The sequence below is a fragment of the Oratosquilla oratoria genome, chromosome 38 (genome assembly GCF_046742065.1).
Source record: "Oratosquilla oratoria isolate Oo_2021 chromosome 38, ASM4674206v1, whole genome shotgun sequence".
Taxonomy (NCBI): Eukaryota; Metazoa; Arthropoda; class Malacostraca; order Stomatopoda; family Squillidae; genus Oratosquilla; species Oratosquilla oratoria.
Window position 1 is genome coordinate 39315809 of NC_134814.1, and position 16068 is coordinate 39331876.

Sequence of the window (16068 nt, forward strand, 5' to 3'; positions counted from 1 at the left end):
GCCCCAGCCTGAATCAAATCGTCAAACTTTTATATCATCTCTTAGCCAATTGTTCTACACTATTGTCAAAATACTCTTGGAAGTGATTGTTATACAAAATCACCATCATAACTAGGTAGTATACCTTCTCCAATATATATTTTTTTTTACAGATAATAACTTAAAGTGAAAATTGTAAAAGAAAATATGCAATAAACAAGTAAAGTGAATTATTATATGAAGTGTTAGTCTCTGTTGCTCACTTCCTACCTAGATAATAATGTGTTTTGTTTGTAAATGCTTTTTCATACTTAATTGTCCCATTTAAGAATAAGTAAGATTTTATAAAAAAAAAAAAAAAAAATGTAAAATGGTAGATGTTCAGTATATTTTCTTCTCCCATCTGATTTGAAAAACCTATTGTTTACTTTACCACAACACTCATTAATTAGGGCAAACTTTACTAAGGTAATTAAGCTTAAGAGTGTCATGACACTATAACAAGTTCACTTCCCAAGGAATAGTTTAAGGATGACCTTTTGCCTTTTGTCACTATTGCCCATTTCCTGTACTTTGCATTTTTTTATATTGAACTTCATTTCCCATTCTTGGCTCCATGCAAAAATAATGTCTAGATCTTTTTGCAAGTCTACCACCCCCCATGTTTTTAACTTTTCACATGATTTTTGTGTCATCTGCAAACATGTTGGTATAGCTTGCTGTTCCTTCCATCATGTCATTGGCATAGATGAGAAATATTATTGGTGCAAGCACTGAACCTTGTGAAACTCCACTCATTACTGTTCTCCATCTTGACATCTTATCCTTTACTACTGTCTCCACATATCCTTCCTTCAAAAAGTCTTTCATCCATTAAAGTAGTTTGTCACTCAGTCCTCCAATGTGGTCAAGTTTCCACACAAGTTGATTGTGAGGTACTTTACCAAATACCTTCTCTAGACTGAGGTACATACTGTCCACCAACCCCTCTCTTGCAGTGCATCAATCGCTCTCAAGTAAAAGCTTAACCTCTTCACTCTGGGGCACACTGCACGTCTGGCAGCATTAGCTACCCGACGTGCGATGTTGCATCATAATAATCACATTATAAAAAATTAAGTCAGGGCTCAATCATTCGTTCTCTTTCACCCGTGAGTTTGGATAACCATAGAAAATATGATGAAGCCAGTTTAGAGAGACTGGAGGTTACGTAGGTACGACTACAATAAATATAATCAAGACGCCAATGTCGGCATCATAGTGTACCCACTTGCTCCTCATGACGCCTATGTAGGCGTCACCGTATGGAAGTGGTTAAAAGGATCGACACACATGACCCTCTAAATCTGAAACCAAACTGACTGTTTGTCAGAATGTTCATCTCTTTAAACACATGGTCCATAGATCTTTCACAATCCTTTCACATGAATTCACTATTGTGCTGGTTTGTGATACTGGCTTATAAAGAGTTTTGGATGTCCATGTTCCTTGGAGAGATAGTGGGGGAATATCATATAATTCTTTGGTGAAGGGTAAGTTGAGGATGGAGAAAGAGGAAAAGGAGAGAAGGTAAGATGCTTAGAATAAAATGTTGAAATGAGAAATGGAGCAAAAAGTACAAGAAGCTGAGAGAAGTGTGGGAGATGGTGAAGGATTGAGTAGGAATTGAGGAATGGAGATGTTTCAAAGAGGGAGTAACAAGATGTGCAAAGACAGTGTGTGGAACAAGGAGGATGGGAGGGAATAAAAGGAAGGGTATTGGGTGGTGGGATGATGAAGTGAAGAAGATTGTTGAAGAAAAGAAACAAGCATTCACAGACTGGTTGCAAAGTAGGATTAGAGAAACATATGAGAGGTACAAAGAAAAAAGAAGACAAGCAAAACATAAGAAAAAGGAGGCAAAAAGGAGGGAAGAGGTAAAATGGGGGATGAGTATGACAAGTTTTTGAAAGTAATAAAAAGATGTTTTGGTAGGAGGTTGAGAGAGGAAGGGGAGGTGAATCAAGTAGATAAGAAAAGGTAAAAGGTGCAGATGGAGAGATGACAATGGAAGACAAGGCAGTGAGGGGAAGATGGGCAGAATATTTTAGGGAGCTGCTAATAAGGGTCATAACCCACATTAGCAGCTCCCACATTAGCACCAGGAGGTGCCAAGATAGAAGGGAGGGAGGAGGGTGGAGGGGAGTGGAATATATGGGAAATGAAATGGGTGGGATTGATTTCTTTGCCTTTTTCTTTTTGGCTACCCCCCCCTGTGTAAGGGGGAAAAAGCCTTTGGTATATGTATGTATGCTAATGTGGAGGATAGGGAGTGGTGATAGCAGTGGGAGGCACTAAGAAAATGACAGTGACGGGTGAGGAAAATGGAGGAGAAATAAGAAAAGACGAGGTCTAAGTAGTTATCAAAATGATGAGAGCAGGTTAGGCACCTGGGTTAGATGGGTGTCATGTGGGGTGTCAGAAGAAGGGAGGTAAAGTAATATTGGACTGGCTAGTGAAGTTGCTTAATGTGTGTCTAAGGGACAAATGTGAGAATAGTAGTTTCAAAGGGATGAGTTTGTTGAGTGTAGTTGGGAAGGCTTATGGGAGGGTTTTAATTGAGTGGATTAGGAAAGGAACAGAGGGAGTAATTGGTGAGGAACAGTGTGGGCTTAGGACAGGTAGGTGCTGTATGGATAAGAGTTTTGTGGTAAGACAGATATGTAAGCAAGCTTTAGGAAAAGGTAAGGATATTTTCTGGGCCTTTATGAATTTGGAAAAGGCTTATGATAGGGTGGACAGAAAGGCACTGTGGAAAGTTTTGCATATAGATGGCAATTAGGGGAAAGATGTTAAAGGCAGTCAAGAGTTTTTACAAAAGTATTAGAGCTTGTGTTGGAATAGGAAATGGAGAGAGCAAGTGGTGTGAGGTCAAGGTGGGACTGCATCAGGGATGTGTCATGTTGCCATGGCTGTTCAATGTGCACATAGATAGGGTGATGCAAGAGGTAAATATGAGGGTAATGGGCAGGGGGTTAGAGATGATTAAAGAAAATGGAGAAAAGTGGGAGGTGAGCCAGTTGTTGTTTGCTGACAACAATGCACTTGTGGCAGGGCTAGGGGGGATTAACCACTTCGGTATGATAACACCTATGTAGGCATCATGAGGTGCAAGTGGGTACACGAGGATGTCAGCATCGGTGTCTTGAGTGTGTGTGTGTATAAATATATGTGTATATATATATATATATATATATATATATACATATATATATTATATATATATATATATATATATATATATATATATATATATACACACACACACACATAGATATATATATATATATATATATATATATTTTTTTTTTTGTACACGAGTTACCCCTGGATTCTGTGAACTGGTTTGATCACGTTTTCTGTGTTTATTATTAATCACAATAAAAGAGAATGAGTAATACAGCAGTGAGTTTATATGTTATAATACAAGTAGTGTAATACAGTGTACATATAGCAGCTGATACTGCACGCAAGAATTTGACCTATACTGATGTGGTTAAGGGAGTTTGTGCTGGAGTTTTGTAAGGGTATGCAATAGAAGAGAGTTAAAAGTAAATGTGGGTAAAAGATGAGATGTACAAAGGGAGAGGATGGCAATAATTTGGTGGTAAGTCTCAAAGGAAAGAGACTGGAGGAAGTGGATAGCTTTAGGTATTTGGGGTCATATGGCAGGAAATTGGACTGCTGTCAGTGCTGCATCGGTGTGGGACTGTTTCTATATCTCCAGCTCATGGTAGCATGGTGTGGGGAGCAGTCACTAATTGTCAACTTTCATGTGACAGGGTGAAGGAAATACAGCTGATACTGACACAGAGATCTTGGGCCTAGTCTGGAGACAGAGTGTCAATTACTTGGGGTCACATCTCCAGACAGAAGTGAGGACGTGTATGTTAAAGACAGATTGAAAATTTTTAGAAGCTCTGCCATGGGATTCAAACCCTGACCCGTGCATCCATAATCATGAAGTCAAGACGCTAGCAACCAAGCTACGTGTCCTTTTGAACCCTCACACGTAGCTCGGTTGCTAGCTTCTTGACTTCATGATTATGGACGCACGGGTCAGGGTTCGAATCCCATGGCAGAGCTTCTAAAAATGTTCAGAAGTGAGGATGTTGACTGGTTTTGAAGATGAACACCAAAGAGATTATTCCGATTTTCATTTTGCAGGACCACTACTTGCAGGTACCAGTCTCTGGTCCCAGGCAAAGCTGAACAGTGTAGTAAATATTATTGAGACCCCATCTCTGAAACACTGAAAACTAAAAACCAGTGTCTCCCTAATAATTAAGAGCTGGTTTCTATACCAAACTAAAGTGATTGATGATGATGATTTAGTTTAATGTCACGAGCTCCCCTATCAGAAAGCTAGGATGATGCCTCATACAGAGGACTTTGTAGGATGGACTTTAATAAACCATGGCTTTACTTAAATTTGCTCCAAACAGGGTTTGATGGTCCACCATCATCATCACAACCTTAGCTGCAAGTAACAACGCCCTAACCCACTAAGCCAGCGAGCATTCATAAGTGTCAAACTAAAGTATGAAGAACAAATCTAATGCAGTCCCATAAGTAACAATTCTGAACAATATCAAGCATGTGACAAGGCATAAGTTATTGAATTTGACATATGTAATAAGAAATCAAAGATGTCACTGATACCAGTTAATTTCATTACAAATGGTAAGTGACAATCAGTGAAGCCATGAAAAAAACAAGCTAGGGAGCAAGTCTTTTATCAGGAAGTAATAATTCTTTTCATTCTATGCATACCAACATCTTGAAATATGTTCAGTTGTTTTGTACAGAAAAGTAATGCAGAATCAAACTCTAAAATCTTTCTAAAGAAAACATGAAAATCTCATAATATTAAAGAGAAAATAATGCATATAGGAAAACATGTTTTTTACGTTACAATCCAGAGAAAAAAAGTCCTTGTGTGATGTGACATGACAGAACATAATGGAAAGAAGGCAGTGGTTATTCAGGCACACATCATGTAAGGAATACTGATGTCATAATTCCCAGTATTTCATGAATACAGAAATGTTGAACCTCAATGGACCACTCAGTCACCACCAAGAAAAAATGGGCAAGACATAACAAACTGAGTCAGAGTGTAGGAGGGCTATCTAGTTATATAAAAGACAAGGGAAGAGGTATAGATAATTCTTGCCACTAGCCTATGTTGGTCTAGGGCCTAAGGCCTATGACTAGGGCAAGGCTAGCTTTGCTCCAGCCTAAGTCCAGGGGCTAGGCAAAGCTTTTTCAAGATAAAAACTTGGAGGAAAACTTGTCTAACCTGCATTAGGTCAATGCATCTTACCTGTAAGTCCTTCTATTGTTGGGAAAAATAAAAACATCCAATACAATGCTCCTTAAAAGCTAATCTAATCCTATAATATATTTTCTCTCCCGTCAACCATATCACTCATGTGAAACAATAATACTACACTATAATCATTTTTTTACACTAAAATTCATCAACTTCCATAACATGAGATACATCCTTCTAATAACATAGAATCTTGAGTAGTAATAAAAATGAAGCAAATACACTAAGTTTCATAAATGCACATTCATTAACATGAAACACTAACAAGAATAACATTATTGCTCACACTCAAAGGCTATACCTGATCTGATCCAGAGCTTCTTGTGAGGATCTGAATCACTAGAGTCCAGACTAGTGCTGTGGCCAAGACCATCCCCATCACTCGGAGACCCGCTACTTGTTGCCTCTGGACCAAAATGAGAGTTCAGGATTACTCTTGTTAATCTTTTCTACATTCATTAGCAGCAATATAACAAAGAAAAGATCTCCTACTTTTAAAGAAACTTGTCTTGCCACTAGTAATACTCTTAAAGTATTATATTATTGCAGAACTACATAACCATATGGGATGTCTGTCAATCAAAAACAAGAGAGTGCAAAAGATAGGAATGAATGCAAGCAGATTGTGAATAGATAAGGGATAGCACAGCATGAGGGGGTGTTATTCTCATCTGTATCTTAAAATTTTGAGTCACTGAGGAGGGGAGTCACAATGCAATGATGATCAATCAATCTATCTGTGTCTCCAGGTTTTTCTTGTAAGAGACTCTTGACTCCCAGGTAGCCAGTAATGACTACTGGGCAGGCCCATAAGTCACTCAGGGAAGAAATAACATCATGTTGCCTGGAAATTTCAGTGTGAGGCAGTGTAGTATAAGGCTCAGTATCTTCTGTGTGTTGGTTGCATCTAGGACAGTCTGATTCTGTAGCCAGGCCTGTTCTTTGTTGGTACTGCTTTAAAGTTGGGTGATGGCCTGAACCTAGTTATGCTAGTGTCAGTCTTGCTTGATGTAGGACTGATGTATGAGAAAATATGATGTAGGGAATTTGGTGGATTGTCTTGGAGTACCTTTCTGTAGCTTACCAGGGACAGGTGTGTAGGACAGAACAATGTTTGGCGGGAGCCCATGACCTGCTGCAAGAAGGTGCATGAGTGTACTTTTGCTTTTGCCAGAGGAAGAACAAGTTTCCTTTGTGGAGACATTCTCCTGCCTCCAGGCCATGATATGAGCCTTTTCTTCATTCAGAAATGAAGAACCAACTAGATCAACACTTTGAGAGAGAGAAAAAAAAAAATAATAATAAATAAATAAATAAAATAAATGAATAAAAAATATTAATAACAATAATGAGTCTCAACAAAACAACATGCACTTTTATGCACTTGAGGTCGGAGCAACACCATTTAGTGTCATTCTTGATGTATTTACCTACAATTAAGTAAATACATCAAGAATGACACTGAATGGTTTACCTACAACAACAGTGATGGAAAGATCCCACCAAGAGGAACAAAATGTGCTGGTGCGAGATAATTTCTGGGCCCCCTTTCCAACACTAGTCATATCTAGATGATTGTGTTGCACCATATTATATGTTCTGAGATTAGAAATCGTGTATGTTGGCTGTCGCTAAAATATTTGGCATGTGGAAATCCCTATCAGATTCAAAGCAACAATAAAAATTCATGCATAATTGCCAATTTCAATTTTCAATTTTGATATTCATGGGCCACTAGACTCTTATGGGCCATGGTGCAGTGCACCGGCTGCACCCCCCTCTTGAAGGGCCTGGATGCCAGACAAGTTGCCAGATGCAAATGGCTAGAAAAATCTTACCACATAGAGGGAGATATGCAAAATAACCTGGTACACTTTTTCCATGCTAATAACTTGGCTAGGTCCCAAGAATTTTTGTGGTGGCTGTATATGAACATACTTATGGGCGGACACATGTGGATGAATTGATCAAGTGTATTAAAGTTTGTGAGAATGTATGAACACACTTTATTGTAAATGCTGGTACACTGTATTCATTTTAATAAATGACAAAAGTAGTTGGCAAGGGAGGAACTAGGCACACCCCAGCAGTGCAGTTCCTAACACTATCCCAGTTGCAGCTGTGGGCAATAAAATGAACCTCCTTCATTGAGTCTGGTGTTTACGTTTCTCCTACAATATATATATGTAAGCTGTCTCACACAAAAAATAAAAGTATTTTACTCACCCACTGTCAGACATCCTTCTTTCCTTCACATTGGTGTGGCCACTCATACTCCTATCAAGTATCTCCTACATTACCTACGCCCAAAACGCCTCATCTCACATATTCTGTACATCCATCCATCACATTCACACCACACCCCACCCTTGATCCCAAGATCATCCTATTCTTCATCTCCCCTATCTCCCATGTCATAGTCCTTTAACCTCTTCACTCCGGGGCACATCGCACGTCTGGCAGCATTAGCTGCCCGACGTGCGATGTTGCGTCATAATAATCGCATTATAAAAAATAAAGTCAGTGCTCAATCGTTCGTTCTCTTTCACCTGTGAATTTTGATAACCATAGAAAATATGATGAAGCCAGTTTAGAGAGAATGGAGGTTACGTAGGTACGACTACAATAAATATAATCAAGACGCCGATGTCGGCATCATCGCGTACCCACTTGCTCCTCATGACGCCTACGTAAGCGTCACCGTATGGAAGTGGTTAACCATCCTGGAAGACATCTGTTTTGCTGCTGTTGCCTTAGCATCACATCTTCTACTGCTATGTTAACGCTCTTTGTATTGCTTTCTCTGCCATCAACTACCCGATGTAGGTCCAAGATATGCAGCAGCAGCAGCATTCCATTTACAGAAACATTGCTCTGTGAATTCACGTCTGTACAACACAATGGAGTTAAAAGTGAGAGGTGAACTTTAACATCAAGAAATGTAGTATAGTGGAGTTTGGAAAAAGTAAAACTAGAATATCAAGGAAATACAAAATTGGTGAAGAAGTCAAAAAAGTGAGCTTAGAAAGGGACCTAGGAGTAATTATCAGCAAAGACATGTCACCAGACAAGCATATCAACAAAATAGTCAGAGAAACCTTCCATTTACTAAGGTCCATGAAAGTGGCTTTTGACTATTTGGATGAGGAAATGGTAAAGAAATATTAGCTACACTGGTAAGACCAAGATTGGAGTTTGCTGCAACACTATGGACACCCAGTACTAAAAAGAAATATAAAGAATTTAGAAAGAATACAAAGAGCAATGACAAAGATGGCACCAACACCCTCCAAATTGATATAAAAACAAAGATTGTCCAAACTGGAACTACCCAACCCTGGAATAAAGAAGAGAAAGAGGATATCTACTATTTACAGAATTATGAAAGGAATGGAAGCTCTAGATAGAGATGATTTATCAAAGTGGGACAAGTGAAAAACAAGAGGACATGAAAAGAAACTCAAAAAGGATAGTTATAGACCTGAAAAAGAATAGCTTCCCACAGAGTGGAGGATATATGGAATAAATTAGATGAGGCAACAGTGTGTGCAAATACTATTCAAGAATTTAAGAACAAACTTGATGCTGAAGAATACAAAGACTGGTCATAGCTCCCTCCCCGTATAATACAACTAGGTAAATACACACACACATACACACATTATATATATATATACACATACATGTACAGTACATCCACAGCATGGTCACTTCATTTACACACTGACTCTTCTCATCCCCTCATGTAGAAAATAGAGAAGATGGAAAAATCCTTTCAGACTACATCAAATAATCAAACACAACCATTCTCCACTCACACCTATCCTCTGCCTTTTCCCTTCCCTGTCGAATAGACATTACCCTATTGCTCAAAGCTCCATCTATATATCTCATTCTCAGTCCCATCAAGTTCACCCCTTCCTCCTTTGCTTTCCACACTCTTTTTGTTAATTTTTCTTCCCACATGCCCAAACCATCCCAATGATCTTTCATCAGTCCCATCTGCCAGCTCCCTTTCTACTTCCACTCTCATTCTCATCTCTTCATTTCTCACTGAATTCATCTCGGACACATTTAAACTTCTCCTTTCTGCCTCTCTTAAATTCCAAGTCACTGCCTCTTACAGTATCATAGGCACAATCACCCATTCATATACAAATAGTCTTCTCTTTGCATCTATTCCTAGATGCCTATCCCTCATGACATTTTTCAATCTTCCAAGACATTTACTTGCTTCCTCACTTAACAGTTCATCTCAACTCCCACTCCTTTTCCTGCCACGTGCAACTCCAAACACTTAAAACTATCCACTTCCCCCCTCTTCTCTACTCTAAGACTCCCAACTCTCTCCCATCCTCTTCCTTTGTGCACCTCATCACTGTTTTTATCCACATTCACTTTTGACTTACTAGCACCCTTCCCTTTCAACTTAATTTCCCTTATTGCTAACACATCTATCTTGATTCTCACAAACATACTGGCTATCTCTTTCCTTTTATTCCCATCTGTACCACCAAATGAAAGAGGACAATGATACATTTGCACTTAATAAATTAATATTCTATGTATATGGTGGCTTTAAAATCTCTACCTCTTCCATCACATCAGGTAATAAGACATTATCGAAGTGCCAGACATGTAATCATGCAATTTGAATAATATGAACGTTATTCATAAGTGTGAACTTGAATATTCATGGCTGATACTACAACATGTGTTCATGCACATGCATGAATGGCTGCTGAGGTGGATGAGAATGGATGAGGTTTTGTCCATGAATTATTAAAATTGTCCTATTGTACCGATTATCAGAACTTAACATAAACCTTTAATAAACTGGAAACCTATATGAACCAGCATGCTTCAAGAACTAAGAATGTTGGATAATCAAATGTGGACCTGTACTTGTATGTTTGACATGCTACATCGTGCTATCATCAGCTCTAAAAACATGCAATTATTTGGTACATTCCCATTTCACTGACCTGTTTTGTACCTCAATTTATCATATGGATCAGGCCCTGTGGCCTGAAGGGAGAAGAGAGACTGGTTCGACCTGCTCGAGACACAAACACTTCCTCGGTCCACAACATCCTTAGCCTCTGGGTCTTCTGTTGTCCCTATTACATTATTGTTTACCCTTTAGCTTAATCTGTTAATAGAGCTTAATTATTTCAACATAAACTTTAACACACATGAATTATGTCTCCAATTCAGTAGCTTTTTCTTTATCTTTAGATATTTAATTCTGGTTCTTATCTTTTGTAGTAGTCATGAATGTTAATCATGCATTATCATTCACATGCAGAGCTCTTGTTTTCAATTTATACAGTGTGTGATGGGAGTAGAAAGGGTGAGGCTCTCTCCCATGTCTAGCCACCTATCTTACAGCTAAAAGCATTAAGTTGGAAAAAGTGTGTCAACCTAATTATGATTTACAGGAACAAGTCCACTAATGCCTAGCAAAATTACTTTCCTTTTTCTTGTTCCAACATATCCTCAAATCCTAAATGTTCTAGGTCCTCTTTAAAATAGATTATACACAAGTACCCTTTGTGTATTTATCTAATATACATGAAAAGATTCCTGTATTTACTTAATTGTAGTATACAGGAAAGGAGCTGCTCCTGTAAATTTCTATCTGTTATTACTCAATCAGCATACCTCTTTTCAAATTCATGAATGAATCTAGCTTGGGCTCTTTCGTCTTCTAGTACAGCAGTTCTCAAACTGTTTTCACACAAGAAGTTTTTGGCAAAAGGTATGGTTAACTCTGCAGATTTTATGGATTTAGAGAAAGCATATGACAAGGTTGACAGAAAGACATTATGGGATGTGTTGTGAATGTATGGGAAAGGGGGAAGTGTTTCTACTAGACATATAGCAGGTGCAAGGGTAGGGAATAGAAATAGTGGATAATTTGAGGTGAAGATACAGCTGCACCAGGGTTGTGTAATGTCACCATGGTTGCTCAAAGTGCAAATGGCTGGAATGCTGCAGGAAGTAAACATATAGGTGATGGACACAGGCTTGAAGTTGGTGAGAGTGGGAGGAAGTGAGAGGTAAAACAGTTATTGTTTGTACATGATACTGAGCTTCAGGCAGTGTTGAAGGAGGGACTGAAATCTAGTGACAGAGCTTGGGAGGGCATGTGAAAAGAAAAATAAATCAATCTCTTGCCCTAGGTGTCTCTTGCATGAGATTCAAAGACTCTCAGGTAACCACCAACAGCCATTGGGCAAGCCCATAGGTTATTCAAGTAAGAAATATTGTGTTGTTGGCTAGGGACTGTTGGTATAGAGTTGTGTAGGGTGAGGTGCTTAGTGTCTTACATATTGGTTGTATCTATGGCAGTTTGATTTTGTGGCCAGGTCTATTCCTATGTTGGTAATTTCTGAGCAAGATGATATCCTAAATGCAAGTGGACTATTATGGTTCTTCATTCTTTTGAGATGAATTTTCCTGTGGGGGTTGATGTCTAGGGGTGCTGGTTTAGCATTAAGTTTGGTGATCTGTCTTGTAGAGCTTGTTTAATGATTGTAATATACAGGAAAGGAGCAACACTCATGTCCTGTCTCCTATTCTCCATTTTTTTCTATCATATCTAGCCTCAAATTCATGTTCAGTTCCAACTTAATCTCTCCTTCCTTTCTAATATATTTAGATTTGGACTTGTGTAATACTCTAGCTTGGGCTATATCACCTTCTAAGCTATTTCACGTATTTATGCATCTCTATGGAAAATTGTATTTCTTCACATCCTTTAGACATGTGGTCTTTCTTATTTTGCTCCCATAACCTATCAAAGCCCTCCCATCTTTAATCAAGACATCTCTTCTTTGGAAGCTCACTGGCTGAGCGGGTTAGGGCATCGTTACTTGCGGCGATGGTCGAGGGGACGACGATTCGAACCCCACCATGGGCGAAGTTGAACCAAGGGCATGGTTCATTAAATTCCAAGCTACAAAGCCCTCTGTAAGGGGCACCGTCCTAGCCTCCCGATAGGGGGGAGTTTGTGACGTTAAACCATATCATCATCATCATCTCTTCTGCCAATGCAATCTATCCCCTTTTGTGACCTGAATACTGTAATCATATCACTCTCTCTTTGGATGGTTTCTGCCAGGCTGGGGAACAGTTAGGTTGCTGCCCTTTGTATTCTCTCGATCTTGCTTATAGCTTTCACTCTGTGTGGGGACCATGCTACTGATGCACATTCCAGTCTTAGTCGTATCAGGGTTTCAATGAGTCTTTTCATCATCTCTTTATACATTTAGTGAAACGCCACTTTAATCTTCTGCAGTAGTCTACATGTCTCTCCCACAATTCTGCTGATATGTCTGTCAGGTGACAGGTTGTCTTTTATCAACACTCCTAAATCTTCCTCCTCTTTTGCTTTTGTAAATGGTTCACTTCCCAAGGAATAGGTCTTTTGCCAATATTGCCCATTTCCAGTGCATTGCATTTTCTAGCATTAAGCTTAATTTCCCATTATTGGCTTTATGAAAAAATATTGTTTAGATCTTTTTGCAATGGTCTACCATCCTCCTCATTTTCCCTCTTATAATCATCTGCAAACATGTTGGCATAACTTGTAGCTCCTTCCTTCCATCATCTCATTGACATAGATAAGAAACATTATTGGAGCAAGTACTGAACATTGTGGAACCCCACTTGTTACTTGTCTCCATCTTGACATCTTATCTTTCACTATTGTTCTACTTGTTGTTGTTTGCGGACGACACTGCGCTTGTGGCAGGGTCGGAGGAGGGATTGAGGAAGCTGGTGGCAGAGTTTGGGAGAGTATGTGACAGAAGAAAGCTAAAGATAAATGTGGGTAAAAGTAAGGTGATGAAATGTACAAGGGGTGAAAGTGGCAGTAGACTGGAAGTGAACATTAAGGGAGAGTGACTGGAGGTAGAATGTAGATTGAGAGAAGCGAGTAAATGCCTTGGTGGATTAAAGAGTGTAATGAGGAGTAGACATTTGGGAATGGATGCGAAGAGGAGACTGTATGAAGGAGTGCTTGTGCCAACAGCACTGTATGGGGCGGAAACGTGGAACATAAGAGAAGAAGAGAGGAGGAGTTTGAATGTGTTTGAGATGAGGTGTCTGAGAAGTATGATGGGGGTTACTAGGCTAGATAGAGTGAGAAATGAGGAGGTGAGGAGGAGAACAGGGGTGAAAAAGGAGCTGGAGATAGGGTTGATGAAAGAATATTAGGATGGTTTGGACACATGGAAAGAATGAGTGAAGAAAGACTAGTAAAAGAGGTATGGAAGGTAGATGTGGAGGGAGTGAACATGAGGGGACGTCCTAGGATGAGGTGGATGGATGGGGTGAAGGGGGCTTTGGGGAGGAGGGGAATGTCTGTCGAGGAAGGAAGGGAGAGGATGGAAGACAGAGGTGAGTGGAGAATGGTTGTATATGGATGATGTTGTGATTGCATGAGGAGGAGTGGGCAGGGGGGTGGGGGTGGGGTAGTATGTGAGTAAATTTTTGACGCAGCCCGAAGGGATTTCTCCCCGTCCTCTCCTTATATGCAAGGGGGGACGGAGAGGGGGGGTCGCCGATTGAATGAAGCGGCCTTGCTGTGGATGTGCTGTGTCTTGCTACACTGCTTCTGACCCAGGGTGGTGGGCAAGGTGCAGGGATGACCCGTCATCCGGGAGGTGCTCAGATGAGAGGGAGGGTGGGAGGGGTGTGGAGTGTATTTAGGGATGAAATGGGTGGGAGTGTTTTTATGCCTTTCCCTTTTTGGCTACCTCCCTTGAAAGGGGGAAAAAGCCTTGGTATATGATGATGATGATTGTTCTACTTGTGAAAGTGTCTTCATGTGGATATATTGTGTGGTACAGGTGGTAAGTTGTTGTACATGCTTGAGTAGTAAGCTGGTGTTCTGATTTTTGTTACATTCAGGTGGTTGTTTATCTATACATTTATCTATCAATATACCATCCACTGCCAAGGGTGGTGGATGAGAGTGGAATGGGTGAGAGTGGGTGCATTCCTCGACTGGCTACCTCCCTTATGAGAGGGAAGAAACCCTTCATATACAGATAGACAACCAGCTGAATGCAACAAAAATCACACCAGCTTACTACTGGTGTGCTTTTTTGATGTAATGAAATGCATGGAACTGGAGACCAGAAGGTAGCAGATCTAGAGGTAGACCGAAGAAAAGATGGAAAGATGGAGTTGAAGAAATCCTAGAGGCAAATGGATTAGGAAAAATAGAGGATTTGAGGGAAGAAGGAAGCTTTGAGAGGACAAACTGGAGAAGAGTGCTGGCCCAACTGACAGGATGAAAGCCTACCTGGGAGCAGAAGTAAGAAGTAAGATGCATGAGTGAAGAAAGTTGAAAGTAAATGTGGGCAAAAATAAGGTAGTGCGTTAAAGAGGAGAGAGGAAAGAGGAAATGAAGAGCTTCAAGTATTTATGGTCATATGTAGCAGGGAATGGAGGAGTGGTGGTGGAATTAAACTATCGATTAAGTGAAGAAAGTAAACGTCTTGGGGAATGAAAAATGTAATAAAAACAAGTATCTGGAGATGAAGACAAACATGACTGTATGAAGGGGGTGATTAAGCTTGCAACACTGTATAGTGCACAGACTTTGAATTCTAAGGAGGGCACACAGATAAAACCTAAATATGTTTGAGATGAAGTGTTTAAGAAGTAAGGTGGGGATTACAAATATGAAAAGAGTGAGAAATGAGGTGAGGCACAGAGTGGGAATGGAAAGAGCTGGCAGTTAGGGTTGATAAAAAAAAATATTGTAATGGTTTGGGTATATGGAAAGAATGAGTATAGAAAGACTAGCCGAAAGAGTGTGGAGGGCAGAAGTGGATGAAGTAAACTTGAGATGACCAAAAATGAGGTGGATGAATGGAGTGAAAAGGGCACTGGAAGCTAGTGGAATATCTGTCAAGCAGAGAAAGGAAAAGGAAAGAAATGGGGAACAAATATGAAAGTAGTAGCTTTAGAGGGATGAGTCTGTTAAATGTAATTGGGAAAGCATGTGGGTGAGTGTTAATTAAGAGGATTGGAAGAGATACAGAGGCTGTTGGATGAATGTAGGATAGGTGAAGGGTGTGTGTATGCCTTGACTAGGCTACTTCTTATATGGGGGAAAGGGCATTCTGATATTTGTACCACATGTAAGTACCCATCACTGGCCCCTTCCATAAACAAAAGCCTACATAATAATGTTCTATGGAAAAAAGTACACTGACAATGGCAAATACAACAAGGAGATGAAAGGACTATAGGCAATTCATTCAAAGAATCTCAGTTGATCACGCATTTTCAGTTGGCAGCTCTGCTCACCCTTCCCCCACTGAGCTGGCTGAAACCTCAAGCTTCTTTAAAATATAATTATATCTCTTCACTTAGCTCAGTGACTATATGAGATACACGAATTTCATGTACATCTAGGGATGAAGCAGTCCTTGTTCACCTTTTTCAAAGTTTTCCATCTTGATAGTGCAAAGAAAGTAATTATAGCGAGTATAAGAAAAGGAATATAATTTTAATGTTTATACAGCATTTTACTTATTATCGCTGTGTCCAGTCATTATGAGGCTGGTTATAAAATTCAACATGTTTTCTGTGATATAAAATAGTCATGAATATGACTGTGCTTTCACATATCCCATAAAGTGACACATAAAAGAGAAAATGAAAAGTTTATATGATTATCTTTTGATATTGGA

The 16068-nt window shown here is 39.6% G+C and overlaps 1 protein-coding gene across 5 annotated transcripts in view; it reads right to left on the reverse strand.

Moving 5' to 3' along the window:
- Window positions 1-16068, reverse strand: part of LOC143020052 (uncharacterized protein KIAA0513) — a 49289-nt gene that overhangs the window by 20740 nt on the left and 12481 nt on the right. For 3 of the 5 annotated variants that reach the window (XM_076176221.1, XM_076176219.1, XM_076176220.1), the window contains exons 5-6: window positions 10339-10473; window positions 5655-5759 (exon numbers count right to left, since the gene is read on the reverse strand). The exons of 1 other annotated variant lie outside the window; for it this stretch is intronic. In XM_076176221.1, the coding sequence (XP_076032336.1) occupies window positions 5655-5759; window positions 10339-10473 (240 nt within the window). The remainder of the gene's footprint in view (window positions 1-5654; window positions 5760-10338; window positions 10474-16068) is intronic. One more of the 5 variants, XM_076176222.1, reaches the window with a different exon arrangement.